At 37.6% G+C, this 15,647-nt stretch overlaps 1 protein-coding gene across 3 annotated transcripts; it reads left to right on the forward strand.

Annotated features, from left to right (window-relative positions):
- The first annotated feature begins 6,570 nt into the window (after nt 1-6,570).
- LOC105050068 (TORTIFOLIA1-like protein 5) lies at nt 6,571-13,076 on the forward strand. 3 transcript variants are annotated; one of them, XR_012134026.1, is made up of 5 exons: nt 6,571-7,754; nt 7,862-7,985; nt 8,553-9,124; nt 11,342-11,984; nt 12,130-13,076. XR_012134026.1 is itself a non-coding variant. In XM_019852259.3 (4 exons), the coding sequence occupies exons 1-4, from the start codon at nt 6,945-6,947 to the stop codon at nt 11,717-11,719; spliced, it is 1,884 nt and encodes a 627-aa protein (XP_019707818.1). In that variant the 5' UTR covers nt 6,571-6,944; the 3' UTR covers nt 11,720-13,076. The 3 variants fall into 3 exon arrangements, 1 of the variants encoding a protein (XP_019707818.1); XR_002165277.3 differs by having other exon boundaries at nt 11,342-11,794; nt 12,130-13,069; XM_019852259.3 differs by having other exon boundaries at nt 11,342-13,076.
- Nucleotides 13,077-15,647: the final 2,571 nt, after the last annotated feature.

Genomic DNA, 15,647 nt, shown 5'->3' on the forward strand with positions numbered 1-15,647 from the left:
CAGACTACAATCATTATAGATCTACACCATAATGACCCTAGTGTCTACCTACTTACACTCATTCTATATCTGATTCTATGTTTCATAATTTATCCACTTATGCTTTGACACCACTTTAATTGTCATGCCTTCGATCCGAAATCGTAAATCGAGAGTCATGGCAACCGCCGCATACTCATAGAAAACTCTTTCTATAAGCATGCAAGGCATCTTATCACGATACCAATACTTCACAGCGGAACAATTAGTTAATAATTTAAATAAAAAAGATAACAATTCAAATTTCAACTTTAATATCTCAATAACTTTTACAATGTCCAATAAGTCTTACATTAAATTCAATAAGATTTTCAACCTAAAATAAAAATATAAAGATTTTACTTCTAATCATTCTTCCACTCATATCCTGTATCATCTTAAATTCTCGATATCTGTAAGAACAGTAAAAATAAGAGGTAATAAGCTAGACAGTCCAGTAAGCAATGATCACTTTCAACAGATTTCATTAGATATTTAAGTAAATAATTATTTATTAAAAATAACCATATAGAGTTCATCAATTCAAAATCAATTTCGATTATGCAACATAGTTCATGACAAATTTTTCTTTTTATAAAAAATTTGAGTTTCTTTCAAGATTTCAACTTTCTTTCATTTTTAAGTTTTTTTTATCAACCATGAACTATGATCATATTTTTTCTGTGACAGGATTATAATATCGCATATCTTCTTGTGGTGAGCTGCGAATTATCTGGCAACAAAGTCCTTTAAAATCACTGATCTCTCTAGCAGTTTGTCGCTGGTCTCGCTGGCGACATAAACCCTTAAGATAAATCAATTGCCAACATATATATCTCCATTGGCGAGGTTCTTTGCATAGTCAGGTTGTCAATTTATATTGTTCTTATATCAGAATTCTTCATACATCATGTTTCATATTCTAATTTTGATAAGAAAATATAATCATGTAGTATCGAAATCAATCAATATAATGAATCATGAAATCAATATGTTCAATCATACTTCATCATAACATATCAAAATATGATATTTTCATAACAAAATATCATTCATCCAATTTATGTATTATTTCACAAATTATGTCAAAAAAATATATTATAATTTATCGATATATCTAAAAAAAGTGAAATATTACTTATCTCGAATGCATTCCAATAATCCATATAATTCTATAAATTTTTTTTAGAAATTTTATTCGTAGATTATATCGTGATATCCCATGATCAAACATCTACAATCCTATACAGGATCAATTTCAATAATTAGAAAAGATCAGAATAATTAAAAAAAATATAATTGATGGACACCCATATTCTATCGTCCAGATTGGTTTGATCATCTAATTTCATCTGGTCAAAATCTAATTAGGACATAAATGATCCAAAATTTGACTATCGGATCAAATCAGATTCAAAGTGATAGGATTGAAAATCTTTCATTGATTTCATAAATCAAGTGGAGAGAAAAAAATCAAAGGAGAGAGATTTTATGAGATACAATCCAAATTAATCAGGTGCCACAGTCCAACATCTCGATTGATGAAATCAAAATGATCTAATCAAGTTATGGTTAAATCAAGATCATGGATAATCAAATTGAAAAATATCAGGTCTGATCAAGATGAGTGCCAGTATGCTGTCCGACAATCATGAATTAGGATTCTTCATCAAATCAAAAATATTAAAAAAAAAATTCATTGATAAATCTTTTTAGAGAGAGAAATCAATCAAGAGAGAGAAACAGTTTTAAAAAGAAAAAATTTTAGAGAGAGAAAATTCATCTTGGACTCTTCAGACGATATGATTCAACAAATCCGATCGATCAGGTCAAATCATGCTGAAATTATTGTGTGGATAATTCAATAAAATCATGAAAAATAGAATCTTAAAAAATATTAGGCCTGATCAAGGTGGATGCCGGTATACCATCCGACGATCACAGATCAAAATTCATTATTAGGATCAATTTTAATTCATCATCATTCTTCTCAAAATTTTAAAAATCTTAGGAGAGAGAAATAATTTAGAGAGAGAAAATAGAGAGAGAAAGTGGAGAGAGTCTAAAGAGAGAAAAAGAGAGAGTCTATTTATTATTTTTTTTATTTTTTTTTTCTTCCTTCTTCTTCTTGTGGTCTCTTTTGGCAAAACAGGGGACCATGTGGTCCCCCCATTGATCAGCCGATCAGGTGTCGCAGTCAGCACGGTGGTGGCCGACGACAAGGGGACGATGATGGTGAGGCTCGAAAGAAGCAAATCTGATGGTCGAGGTTGACCACCGGTATCGAAAAATCAAGAAAAAGTGGAGCTAAAACAGAGGATATTTTTTCTAATAAAATCCGACGATTCCGGTCACCGACGATCATGGACACAGGCATGGAAAGGAAGGGGAAGAAGAGAGGAATGGAAGCCAGGACTTATCTCGAGCTCCGATGACATCTCCAATGAGAAATTGATGCAAGCACGATGAAGGGCTTCCGCGAGTGATTTTCGATGATCCTCGCCGTTTCGCTCTAAGTTTCTTGGTGGGAAGAAGGGAAAAGGGATCTCCCCCTTAAATAGAATTGGAGGAGAAGAGTTTGACTCCTCCCCGATAAGATTTTCAAACTCCGATTAGGAGCCGGTCGAGAGAACGAGAGAAGAAAACTCCCTACAGGAGTCTTCTTCAATTTTTTTTTTGTTGGGCTTTTGTGGGCTGGGTAATTGGGTCGGGTCATAACAGGATCACAATGCAACTTTTTGAGGGTACATAGTTCTTGCGCATCGCGTTTGCTTACTAATTAGGAGTAATGGGCCATTAGAAGATAACGAGCAGAATGTGAGATCAAACAATCGAACATGCCTTCGACGGTATACAGCGTAGGGCTTGCATCAATGACCAAAAAAATGGGCGATTTTGGGGTTGTTTCTCTCAAGCCACATTCTTTGGTGATAGAACTATAATCGGATTAGATACTAGCATATCTATATTCATATTTATTTTATATAATAAATATAAATATGGATACAGATATTATTGAGACACAACAATTCAAGCTTATATGTATTTTAAATAGATATGGATACAATTTAGATACTGAAAGTATGGATATAATTATGAATATAACTTAGATAATTAAACTTTATAACTACATAATCAAATATATTACTAAATAAATGATAAATTAAATTAATAATATATTTATATAATTATATATATATTTTTATAAACTAATAAGTACTATATAAAATTATATAGGATTATATGTGGATTCGGATATGAATCGAATAGTTGTCTATCTATATCTATATCTATTTTTCTTTAATAGATATAGATATGAATATGGATATTAGTTCGATCCTCAAATTTTTATCTATATTCAATTTGACTCAGATATGAAAATAGGTCCAAACAAATAATATCTATAACAATATCACCTTTACTTGAAGAACCTTCATCAATCTTGATGTCAACTACCCATTAAGCTAACCAACGTCTCTCAGCTTAAAAACCTCGAGACAGAAAGGATAGAATAAAAAGCAAAAATTAAACAAAAGAGACCGATGTAGCTTATAAATGATGAAGAATATCTTCAGAAGAAGGGGGTATGTCCTAAGCGCTCGAAATTCTCAAAATATTATTGAAAACACGAGCTCCTTTTTGGCTTCTCCAAAGGCATGAGACAATCTTGGCCAGCCAAAGAGAAGGTCACTTCGCTGCTCATGGCATTGTATTTAGGCAGAGCTCTTGATCATCTTGAACTTCATTTCCTTGACAATGCATAGGACCTTATGTAGCTATTACTAGCCCAACTAATCGTTTAGAGTTCCATTCTAATACTTGATTTTGAATATTATATGTAGTCTTACGTCAAAAAATATTATATGTAGTCCTGATGCACATGATGATGATTCAAACCATGGTACCCTGGCAATGGAGCCTAGAGGGGACAAAACTGCAGAATAATGTACAATTGATATATAATAGCTTTGTTCTTGAAGTCATGCATGCTAATTGTACCAAACTGCAGAACCAATTGTACCAAACCGCAAACGATGTCCAACTGATCTATTATGTTGTTGATTTAAAGCTATGCATGCCAAATGTACCTTCTATTTGACTCTATAAAGCCCTTTTCTTTTTTTTTTTTTAATTTTTTGACAAGTCTCGAATTCTGCTCCCATCATAAATACTCTAAATCATCAATCCCCACCCGCCAACGTGAGACCAAGAAATATTACCCTTCTAGGTTTTAGAGGAGACAACTGCTCCTCCGACTCTTGGGCAAGCCTGCCTTTTTTTTTTTTTTTTTTTTTCTGTATAACTTGTGGAAAGAAAGGAGCAGAATGAAATGAAGTTATGGGAGGCCTCGTTTATAGCAACATTTAATAACATTGAGGGTGCATTTGGATTAAAAAATTTTTAATGCTAAAAAAAAAAAAAAAAAAGTTGGAAACTAAATTTCGAAGGATTGGAATATTTTAATTCTCTCCTCAAATAAAGCTGGAAATAACCAAATGGCTGTAAAGAAAGCTACTCATTTTTATTCTCCTTCGAGGGTCTAATTTTTCTCAACCAAACATGCCTTAAATGAAGTCAGAGAATCTGCCATATTGTTTCTAGATGGAGAGATGCTTTTGATGTATAAATAGATAGCATTTATCCACACCTTAAATATTATGCTAAATAAAGTAGTGTCACATTCTATGCATGGGTCCTCCATTCTTCAGCAGTCTTAGAAGGTTGACAGCGCAACTTAAAACGAGACTTCGTGAAGGAACTGGGATCCCTCTAGAAGGTAGAAACTAGGGGCAAGGAGCTTGAGATATGAGCTTGTACGCAAGATCTGGGACAGATGCATTGGTTGAGAACCCCTTAGGACTCGGAAAGACCAACAACTCTACCGTCCCATGGGCCTTTGGCTCTTGCTTTCAGCTCACCGGCAGTTTACCAACCGTAGTTGCAGCCGCATCTAACTCTCACATGATGGATCAAAATATGAAACAATTAGTCTATTAATTGTCAATAGAATAGTCTTAGTCTCACATAATAATCAAAATATGGAAGAAGAGGCATTAGACCGAGATAGGCTAAGGTAATCTATTAGAAGCTTCAAGTGATTGATTTTATCAAAATTGTTGAATCCAAAATATTAGATGCGGATCCGGTCAATGGTTGCATAGTACTCTTGTGGTGCAATTTTTTTGTATTGCAGAGGATTCATGTTTTATCTTATTCTCACATGATAGGTAAAAATATGAAAGGAAAAGAAGACCGCTAAAAAAAAAAATTTTAGATAAATTTAATCTACCATATTAGCATAGACTAGTCCAAAAAAAATTGAACATGCCAGCCGATAGAAGCTATCGCAAACTCAAAGATTAATGGCTGGAGACTTATATCCCTTTTTTTTTTTTTTTTTTTCCTATTAGATATGCAAAAGTTGTCGAACCACAACCTAGCTGTTATTTATCCAGAATTGAATGGCAAAAATGGACTGTAGCTGTAAATTGGATAACTCCACAATTTACTTGGCTAGCTTGGCTATAATAATTTTCTTCTATGGGGGCTTTAAATTGTGATGAACACTGATGGCATGCCAAGCTTATAATGGTTACATTCTTTTTTATACGTGGTAGAGGTTCCCAATTTATCTATTAAAAACTAGATTTACCAACCAGACCAAGCAACTTGATTGAAATGATGGTTTTTTCCATCTGAGTTGTCACAAGCAAGATGAGGCATCACAAGCTATGGAAAGGGTTTGCTCCATTGCTTTAGCCAATTAAGAACAAAATGTCACTGCTATTAAGTGGGACCATGAGCTATTTAGCTACAAGATTCCTCTTTTTTAACATAGAGATTGGTGTGACACATGTAAGATAGGAATTTTCTATATTTTTCGATTCACCATACATATATGTTGCAAAATTTTATTCCGATTCCATAACTCTAATATTTTAGTATCATTACTTCATCAAGAAAGAAAATTTCATGAGTCTTTTACTTATATCGCGTACAAGTTAGTTTTCAACTCAAATTTCTTTTGGTGGGAAAAAAATCTCAAGCACTTTTTTTTTTTGTGGGCAAACCACATCCCATGTAGCCATTCAGTACTTTCAACTATCTTTTAAATTTTACCTTTTTTTGAATTTGTCTAGCATGTATTTTTATTAAAATGATGCAGTCCTTTTCTTTTGTTGAGAAATCAATCTCATGTCGCTCGACCAGCCTAACACCAATTAATCTGCACACATTTGATCAAACATCTCCAACCTAGCACGTCATCTCAATCAACCATTAAAATTGTGTCCATGGTAGAAACAATCAAATCAATAGTTTTTAAGCAAATTACATTCGGTACATCCAAACAGTTTATTCACCTTCCAAGCAACATAGTGCATCACCAATCCCCTTCATTTATTTTTTGAGAAGCAATACCCTTTATTTTTTTAATCTAACATTCTCCTCACATGCGCCATCTTGTTTACGTATGTGTACGTCCAAGAAGATAAGATTTTAAAAAGGAAAATACAAACAAGAATAGTTAATTAGGAGGACCATCAATTTCACCCTTCCTTCCCCATCTTGGAGTTGCAATGTTACTGCTGGATCGATGGAAGGGAACGCAGCCCTCCTGTCTTCAAGTCCCAACCACCACCTCCTAATAACCTACTTGGTAGTTAAAGCAGAGCTCGCCAGCTTCACCACCCCCGGCACCACCACTGCCAGCCACCCCAACAGCGCCGCGAATGCCTCGCCCTCGTCCCCCCTCACACCCTCCTCATCTAAGAACGACGTGAAGTCAAGCAGATGGCGCCAACGCATCGCTAGGCAACAAAGAAAGAAGAAGAGAGAATAAAAAACAAAGAAAGCTCCAGCTTTCTAGCTTTTCTTCTATACTCCGACGCACCGCCACTGGACTGGAGTGAAGTGGAGTCCTCCTCATGGCGTCCAAACCACACCCCAACGCCTGCGGCGACGGCGTAAGGCAGCGCGTGAACCGCTGCCTCACCAAGCTGTCGGACCGCGACACCGAGGCCAGGGCCGCCTCCGAGCTCGACTCCATTGCTCAGTCTCTAACGCCGGATTCTTTCTCGCCTTTCCTCTCCGCCATTGCCGACACCCGGCCCACCGATAAGACTCCGCTTCGCCGCCACTCCCTCCGACTCATATCGCTTCTTTCTCATTCCCATCCGGCTTCGTCGCTCGCGCCGCACCTCCCCCGCATGCTGGCCGCCGCCCTCCGCCGCCTCCGCGATCCGGACTCCTCCGTCCGCGCCGCCTGCGTCGACGCCGTCCGCTCCATGGCCGCCTCCCACCCCGCCGCTGTCGCTCCCGTCCTCCTCCGCCCCCTCGCCGACGCCCTCCTCCACGAGCAGGACCGCTGCGCCCAGATCGCCTCCGCCCTCTGCCTCGCCGCCGCCGTCGACGCCGCATCCACCGACCGGGATCTCGCCCACCACCTCCAGCGTCTGCTCCCCCGCCTCGTGAAGCTCCTCCGGAGCAACGCCTTCAAGGCCAAGCCCGCCCTGCTCTCCCTCCTCGGCAGCGTCGCCGGCGTTGGTGTTGCCTCAACACCGACCCTACTCGGTCTCCTCGTTTCCTGCCTCGCCGAATTCCTCGCCAGCGAGGACTGGGCCGCTCGGAAGGCCGCCGCCGAGGCTCTTTCGCTCCTCGCCATCTCCGAGAAGGATCGGTTAGCTGAATTCAAGTCGTCTTGCCTCTCGTCCTTCGAGAACCGGAGGTTCGATAAGGTTTGCTCTCCTCCCTCCAAGATTTCGCCAATCGATACCTAAACTTCCGTCGGATCCGTACATCCGTTTGGTGTGCTTGACATTCTGATCTTATTTTGACAATGCAGGTGAAGATCGTTCGTGAATCGATGAATCGGATGCTGGAGGTGTGGAAGGATATTCCAACAGCTTTCGATACTGAGTCTAATGCCCTGCCGCCATCCCAGTCACCGTCCAAACCTTCTCCCAGAGGTGATGGATGAGTCATCTACTGTATATGCATGTATGTATGTATAGATGTATGTATGTATGTATTGTATGTATGTATGTGTATTTATGTATTTAGTATGCATCTGTGTCTGCATATTTTTATATATGTATATACATGTATATGTATGTGTATTATAACTTCTCTATCTCTCCAAGTCTATTCTCATCTTTTCCAGGTACGGCAATTGAAGATTACCTGCTTCCTTGACAATTATAATACTTGAGAAGTTTTGTTACATCTGATGTGTGTGTGTGTCTGTGTGTATATATATGTATTCTGCATCAAATGAATAGGATGGTTCTCAATTTTTTCTCTTAATTTATATGAATTTTGAACATAGTAGCCATATTCTGTTGGCATGATAATATCGGGGAATTTAGCCGCATCTGATATGTAAATATTCCAGATCATATGAATGCATGATCCTTTAACTTTACTGTTATTCTGTGTGCAATTTTTGTCAACTAATTATATGAAATAAATGAAGTTTTGATATCCAATAATGTATTTCTGAATATTTCTTCTCTGCTTGAATTTGGATGGGGCAGAAAGTGCAAGTGATGGGAGATACCCAACAGCTTCAGTAAGTTCTAGTCCTGTCCAATCTTCTTCTCCTTCAATAACAAGGAAGAGCGGATTCTTATCCAGCCGATCGCCTCCACCTGCTGCCTCACCAATTCCTACCACCAGAAAGAACACTCCGATCAGGAATAAGAAATTGTCCTCTCCTTTGTTCTGTAAAACTGACCATAAGCAAAACTCTGATTGGCGAGTTGAAATTGCTATTCCCAACATGCATTCGGTTAAAGTTGAGAGTGAAGATATGATTCTGAAAGTTCAGGGACTAGAAGAAGTAGAGGGTAATGTCAGATCCAGGTTAGAGGCAAGAAGAATGCTTTTTGAAAAGAACAGTGAGGATAAGGGAAACAAGTTGGCTGGGTTAAAGCATGCATCATGTGTGGTTCCATTTCAAGATACTAGGAGCTTGGAATCAACTGCAGTGGCTGATAATACTAGTGATGATCTTAGTGCAGCACACAGGGATGGTGACCTGTCTTTGATTCGCATGCAGTTGGTTCAGATTGAGAACCAACAGTCCAGTCTGTTAGAACTTCTCCAGGTAACTTCTCTGACATGCCAAATGGTTTTCCTGTCAACTAGCATTAGATTTTCTTAGTTGCTATTGAAGAGTTTTGCATATCATTGGAAATGTGGTAAAATTATGCTTCTTGCTTGTTTTCCATAATTGTCTGCTTAACTATATGATGTTAAATATGACATGGTAACATAAATCTCTTTCGCTATTGTTGTTTTTATTCATCAAGCTGATTTTAACTGTTTGCTAGTACTTCAGTCTGTCTTTTCTGATTAATATGCAGCCAGATAGTTTTGAGGTTGTTATGTCTTTGAGATGTAAACATTATTTAGGAACTTTACAGCATTTTTGGCCTCTTTTGACTAGTTACAAGCATCTTGTTCCATATTAACACTATCCAAACTATGTAATCGTATCTTGGTTTGCTGCTGGAATCACTTTGGTCGTACAAATTTTGTATCTGCCCAATTGAAAGTTGAATTATGCTGATCTTGATTGGCATGAGACACATTTCAGGTGATGCTGTTGATCTGCCACAGTTTCCGCAATCAAAAAAGCCTCTTGCTACAATATTCATATTATTGCTAGTTAACTGTAAAGAAACCAAAAATTTTATGGACCAGATCTTAGAGAATCTAGACTTTGCTCGCTCTATTGCTTCTAAATGCTATATTACTAAGATAAAATATGAAACTTACAAGCATAAAAAGACCTGGAATGTCGATCTAAGACATAGGTTTTGACCTAGGATTCACTTAACTTCAAAACTTGATGTACCAAATGTACTTAGAAAACAATTTTCTTTCTTGCTACCACTTAATAATGCAGTACCTGTTTATGTATACTATTTCTTGAGAAATATTCGGCGCTTTTTTACTTTTTTGAGTATAACAATCCAAACATACTTGATTCATGCATTCACATGAAAAAATTCATAATGTTGTCATATCAAGGCAGGGTTTTAGGATTTTCTGTTCTGTTTAAGTTTAAACCAGCAACAAGCTGCAATGGTGAAGTCTGTTAGAAAATTTGGAAAACATTTCTTTGGCAACAGGAACCGATGTACTGGCAAGCTAATGCTTCAATTTGTAGCAAAGGTTTAGTATCTGGCTGTTAGACTTTATATACTAATAGAAAGATCTACTTTTTGGAGATGATCCCCAGCAAACACTCCAAAAAAAAAAAAAAATCATGAACATCTAGTGAGAGAAGATATGTGGGATGTAGTAACTCCTGGTATAAAGCTGCAAGCAGTCCACAAGTATCCAGTAAAAGAACTACCAGACAACAATTTCCAGAGAGTCCTGTTATTCTGTTATGATTTGGAGTAACATTTCCTTATTAATTTCTCATGTAATCAAATTATACGAATCAGAATGTGAAATAACTTTCCTATTTGATTAGAATATTATCATTTGCAACTCCAAGAATACAATGTCCTTTTTCCAGTACCAAGAAACTTCCAGCAGGAGTGTTTGATCCAGTTTCTGTGAAATGCCATGGCTATCATAGCTTGTAGCCGGTTTATACAAGTAGCAGATAGGTAGATAGCTCTCTGCTATTTGTTAGTGATACCAATTCAAAAGTCAAAACAAAAATGTGAATCTAGAATGCAGTATAAGGCATGCTGGGATTCTGATGAGAATTTTTGATTCTGTACCTTAGATATTCTGGAGCTAATCTCTGTGTATGCTGAAAAACTATTTGGGGAGGGTAGGGTCTTGTACAGTGAAAATATAGAGAAGAAGCAAACGTGAAATTTGTTGTATTTGGGACAGGACCAAATAATTTGTTCTCCATGCTAGTTAATAGGAAATCACATCTACGAAAATAATTGCTTCTTTTGCCCATTGCCATTATGATGGGCCTTTGCCTTCTGGTTGTTTGCTAGGTCCCTCAGTGCAGTTCATTATAATTGCTTCATTAGAGTACGTACCAGTATAGCTATAATGACACAGATACCATTATAAATGGTATATACAGTAGGTATTGGAGCATTGTTTTATTTTTTGTAGTCATCTAAAGTTTCCTTTTCCAAGCTTTTTATTTTTTTCCTTATATCTGGAATTTTTTCTTGGTCGGTTGGCCTTGCCTCTTGTTCTGATATAGTGCAGAGGTTAAAATGTCTAAACTTTGTTGTATTCCATCATTTTGCTGAGATATCAATTCTTTTCTGACTTGACCATGAATCGTAAATGCATTTTCTAAATTCACAATTCTTCTTTCTTTTGGGTTTTATAGAGGCTTATTGGGAGATCTCAGAATGGCATTCATTCTTTGGAGACTCAAGTGCATGGCCTAGAGATGGCATTAAATGTGATTTCTCATGATTTAGCACGATGTTCTGGAAGGATATCAAACAATGGTCATGCAGTGAATACGTGCACCAGATTACCTGGTGCAGGATTCCTATGCTCAAAGTTTTGCAGAAGTGAAGACAGAAATTCGTCCAGGTTATCTGTTTCTGGAATGCAGAACCTAGCTGAGGAGGATGCAGGGGGACCTTATAAGTGGGATAAGCAACGGTTTGGACTTCATGGTGGATTCATTGTCAGCTCATTAGCAGATAAGAACCATCAGTCAGGAGGGAGTACAGATGTTGCTTCACAAAAATGCTAAAAGAGTGTAATTTATGACACTGGAATGATGCAAGCAAGCTGGCAAGAAGCAAGATGAGTTTTCACAAAACATGAGGTGAATAATTGATTTCTCATTTTGTTCACACCTAACCCTTTGTCTTGGGATTTGTCCAGATCCTGTGAAGTTGTTCTGTTATGTGTGGTTGTTCACCCTGAGGACCATTTTGATAATAGATTAGGGAGGAAAAACTGATGCTAAACATGCATTGCAGCTTAAGTCACAATGAGGCTACTTTGGCAAGTTGGTGAGGCAAAACAGATCAGCTGGTTTAAAGAGTTAACACACTCTTTTTAAGTTATCCTCTATATACGTTTTCTATACCGCCTCATGTTTTCTGTTTTCATTTGACGACTAGTAAAATCTGTTTAACATTTTCCTTTAATTGTCAGATCTGCATGGTTGAGGGCAGAGCAATTATACAGATGTTTGTTGTATTAGAATTCCTCCTCAGAAACTCAAAGCTGGATGTGTGGAGCCCTTGCAGGAAATTGAAAGAGGGGAGTAGAAGACTGCTAAGCCATCCTGCATTCAATGAAAGTTCATATTTTCTGCATTCAATGCCTTTAGATTCAGACAGTCTTATTGATTAGATCATCATGAATGCCTGGTTTTAGATATTATGATAATGATCCTCTTGTTTGGGGGGCCTGCAGCTATTAAAAGATCAGCATTCTTAGTGTGGTGAACTTCTATATTCTGCAGTTTATTATTGTATCGTGTTTCCTTCAAGGTAATAAAATTCAGCATCCCTCATCGATGAAAGCTCTGAACATTGGAAAACATGATCTTCCTCCATAGCGCATCAAGTTCTAGAACCTTTGGAATATAAATTTCAGTTCTAAAGCATTTTGATGTTTCCAGTGAGGCACTTTAGGCCTACAACCTTTGGAATATAAATGGCATCACTCGCATTGCTGAAACATCCTTCGAGAAAATGAGTGGCACACATGTACATAATTGAGGGCTTATTGAAACCAAACTGAAATCATCAAGTATGTCCATAGCAGGTGCTCCTCAGTAGGCAATTTCTCAATTGAAGGGCATTTCTTCAAGAACAAATGTCTTAATCACTCTCTTACTGATATAGATATAGTTCATCTAACAAGAATAACAGCTTAATGTTGACCGCTAGCCATGTTGACTACTTGGTCAAGGCAACCAAAAGCTAAGGGAGAGGCCTGCCATGCAACCTGGAATAGGAAGGCAAACTAGCAGCTTTATATTTTGAACTCATGCAACTAAGGAGCACTTTTCAGCACTCCATCCAGCTTTTAGATGAAGTGGCAAGAAGTTAAAGCTTGCTGTATGAATTGTACTCATATGAAATGCATTTAGTGATATGTTGTTTTCCATTTTGTTGCACCAGCGACAAAGTCAATAAACCAAACAAAACACTGTTCTGCTGATGACTATTATCAAATAGAACAATTGTGAGAGAGAATAACCTGCACTGTACAAGTTATCAAATATTTCAGCCAGTGCTGAACCCCCACACCAAAAAAAAAAGAATTAAAAAAAAAAAAAAAAAAAAAAAAACTGACTGTCAACATGAGTGCAGGCAGGGGTAAGAAACCTATGACTGCTTTCCCAAATAATTACTCTTTGTTATCTTCATAATATTTCTCCAGATGTTAGCCTTATATTCAACGTTGGAAATAAAATATTCCCACCAGAAAATGGGCGATAAAATAAAAGTTCATAATTAATGGATATTAGGAGGATTTTATTGCAGCTTTGTGGGCAATTCAAGCTTGAGTTGCGTGGATAAACTGCTCCCAGCTTCTGTCAAGCTCCATGGGAGGGACCAAGTGTGAAAGCCCGGCCCACTAGCCCTGTTAAAAAAAAAAAAAAAAAAAAAAAGAAAAAATAGAGCAGGAAGACTCCCGATCGGAGTCTTCCTCTTCCCCGATCAAGAATCGGAGTCCTAGGGCCATTGAAAGACCCTAGGACGAGCTCTATAAGAACCCTTCCCCTCTCCTCTATGGGTAGACCCTGCAGCCACCGATGATTGCCGGAGATTTTTCTCCGATTTTTCCGTTTGAAGCCGCGACTCCTCGACCTGTGTTCGCCGCGATTTCACGCCGGTGGGGGTCACCGGAGGTTGTGGTAAGGTCCCCTTCCTCTCCCTCTCTTCTCTCCCTTCTTTCCCGTGCCTGTGAGCACGATGGCCGGCGACGGGTGTCGCCGGATTTAGTTGGAGAAGGAAACCCCCTGTTCGCCACCTCTTTCCTCTGATTTTCCGAAGCCGACGGTCACGCCGACCGCCGGCTCTGGTCTCTCCGAACCCGGGAGAGTCGGCCGTTGCCGCCGACCACCACCGGCCATGATATGGCCGTGATCGGTCGGTCAAGGCACGGGGACCTCTAGGTCCCCTGTTTCGGCTCAATGAAAGCCCGGGAAGAAGAAGAAAAGAAAAGAAAAGAAAAAGGAAGAAGAAAAAGAAAAGAAAAAGGAAAAAGAAAAGAAAAAAGAAAAAGAAAAAGAAAAGAAAATGTAAAATAGAAAAATAAAATAAATAATTAAATAATAAGAAAAGAGAAAATTTTTCTCTCTCCCCTCTTTTTCCCTCTTTCTCTCTCTTTCTCTCTCTCTATTGTCTCTCTCTAAAAAGAAAAAGAAAAAGAAAAAGAAAAAGAAAAAAAAATATATATATATAATAAAATATATATATATATATATGAGAGAAAGTTTTTCTCATCTCTCTCTTAAGTCTTTCTCTCTCTAGAATTGGACTTTCTCTCTCTACCTTCTCTCTCCATTTTCTCTCTCTAGATTTTTTTTCTTATTTTCTCTCTCTAGACCTTTTATCTCTTTTTATGGATTTCGTCTCTCTAGGGTCATTCTCTCTCTGATTGCATCACAGACCCTAGGATAAACTTGAGATGAAAATATGATGATCTGAGACTGCTCCGAAATTCGTGCAGTAGATCGGATCCCGATCTGATTCTTTTTCAAAATTGATAATATCAATCATGGTTAATCTATATTAAGTCACCTTGATATGATCTCTGATGATCTCAATCATGATTGCCACTTTTAAAGGATACGAAGATTCTCTCTCCACTTTCTCTCTCTACTTTCTCTCTCATGACTGACTTTCTCTCTCTAAAAAAAAAGATCTATGAATCCTGTATTGAGTCATGCCTTCATCTTTTAGAAGCTTATATTGACTCTAACAAGATGATCTGAAGTTGCTTTGATATCCGTGCTGTATGTCAACCTCATCTGATCGTATCAAAGATCTTTCAAATTTATTATTAAAGAACCCTATTGATTGAACTTGATCTTAATTCGATCTGTATTTCACGATTTCTTGATCAAGTCACTTGAATCTGACCCTCAGATCAAAGATCCTAAATTACCCTGGTATCTGGATGGTCCGACACATTCGGTCAACGGTCCTCTTTACTTATGATTTAATCTTATTATATTTATGGAATAGAATTTGATAATGATTTGATATTTTAAATAGGATTAGCTGATTCTTCTAACGAAGTCCGAAGATCTAAGATGAACGAGGTAAGTGGATCTTATGCTCCTTATTTATTTTTAAATGATCATGTTTTTATGCAAAGAATTGCTATTGATGAAATCATAATTTTTCATAAAATAAGGATCGGCATATGTGATATGAAAGAGCATGTTTTATTATGAGCATTGATTTTATGAACATGTTTTATGAAAATAGCATGATTATGAAGCATGAATTTCATTGTTTTTCCATCTATGTATATGTATGCTTTAAGAAAAAGATATAAAGATTTCAAAGGCTCTCAGATGGCTATGAATGAATTCCTTCGGGAAGGTCGACATCCGGAGCTAGCATCCACACGAAACATGGCCCTGCCAGCGGGTATAAAGTTGGCACATGAATTAAGAACTCTGTCGATTAAGAAACATGGCCCTG

Source organism: Elaeis guineensis, chromosome 8 (genome assembly GCF_000442705.2).
Source record: "Elaeis guineensis isolate ETL-2024a chromosome 8, EG11, whole genome shotgun sequence".
Taxonomy (NCBI): domain Eukaryota; kingdom Viridiplantae; phylum Streptophyta; class Magnoliopsida; order Arecales; family Arecaceae; genus Elaeis; species Elaeis guineensis.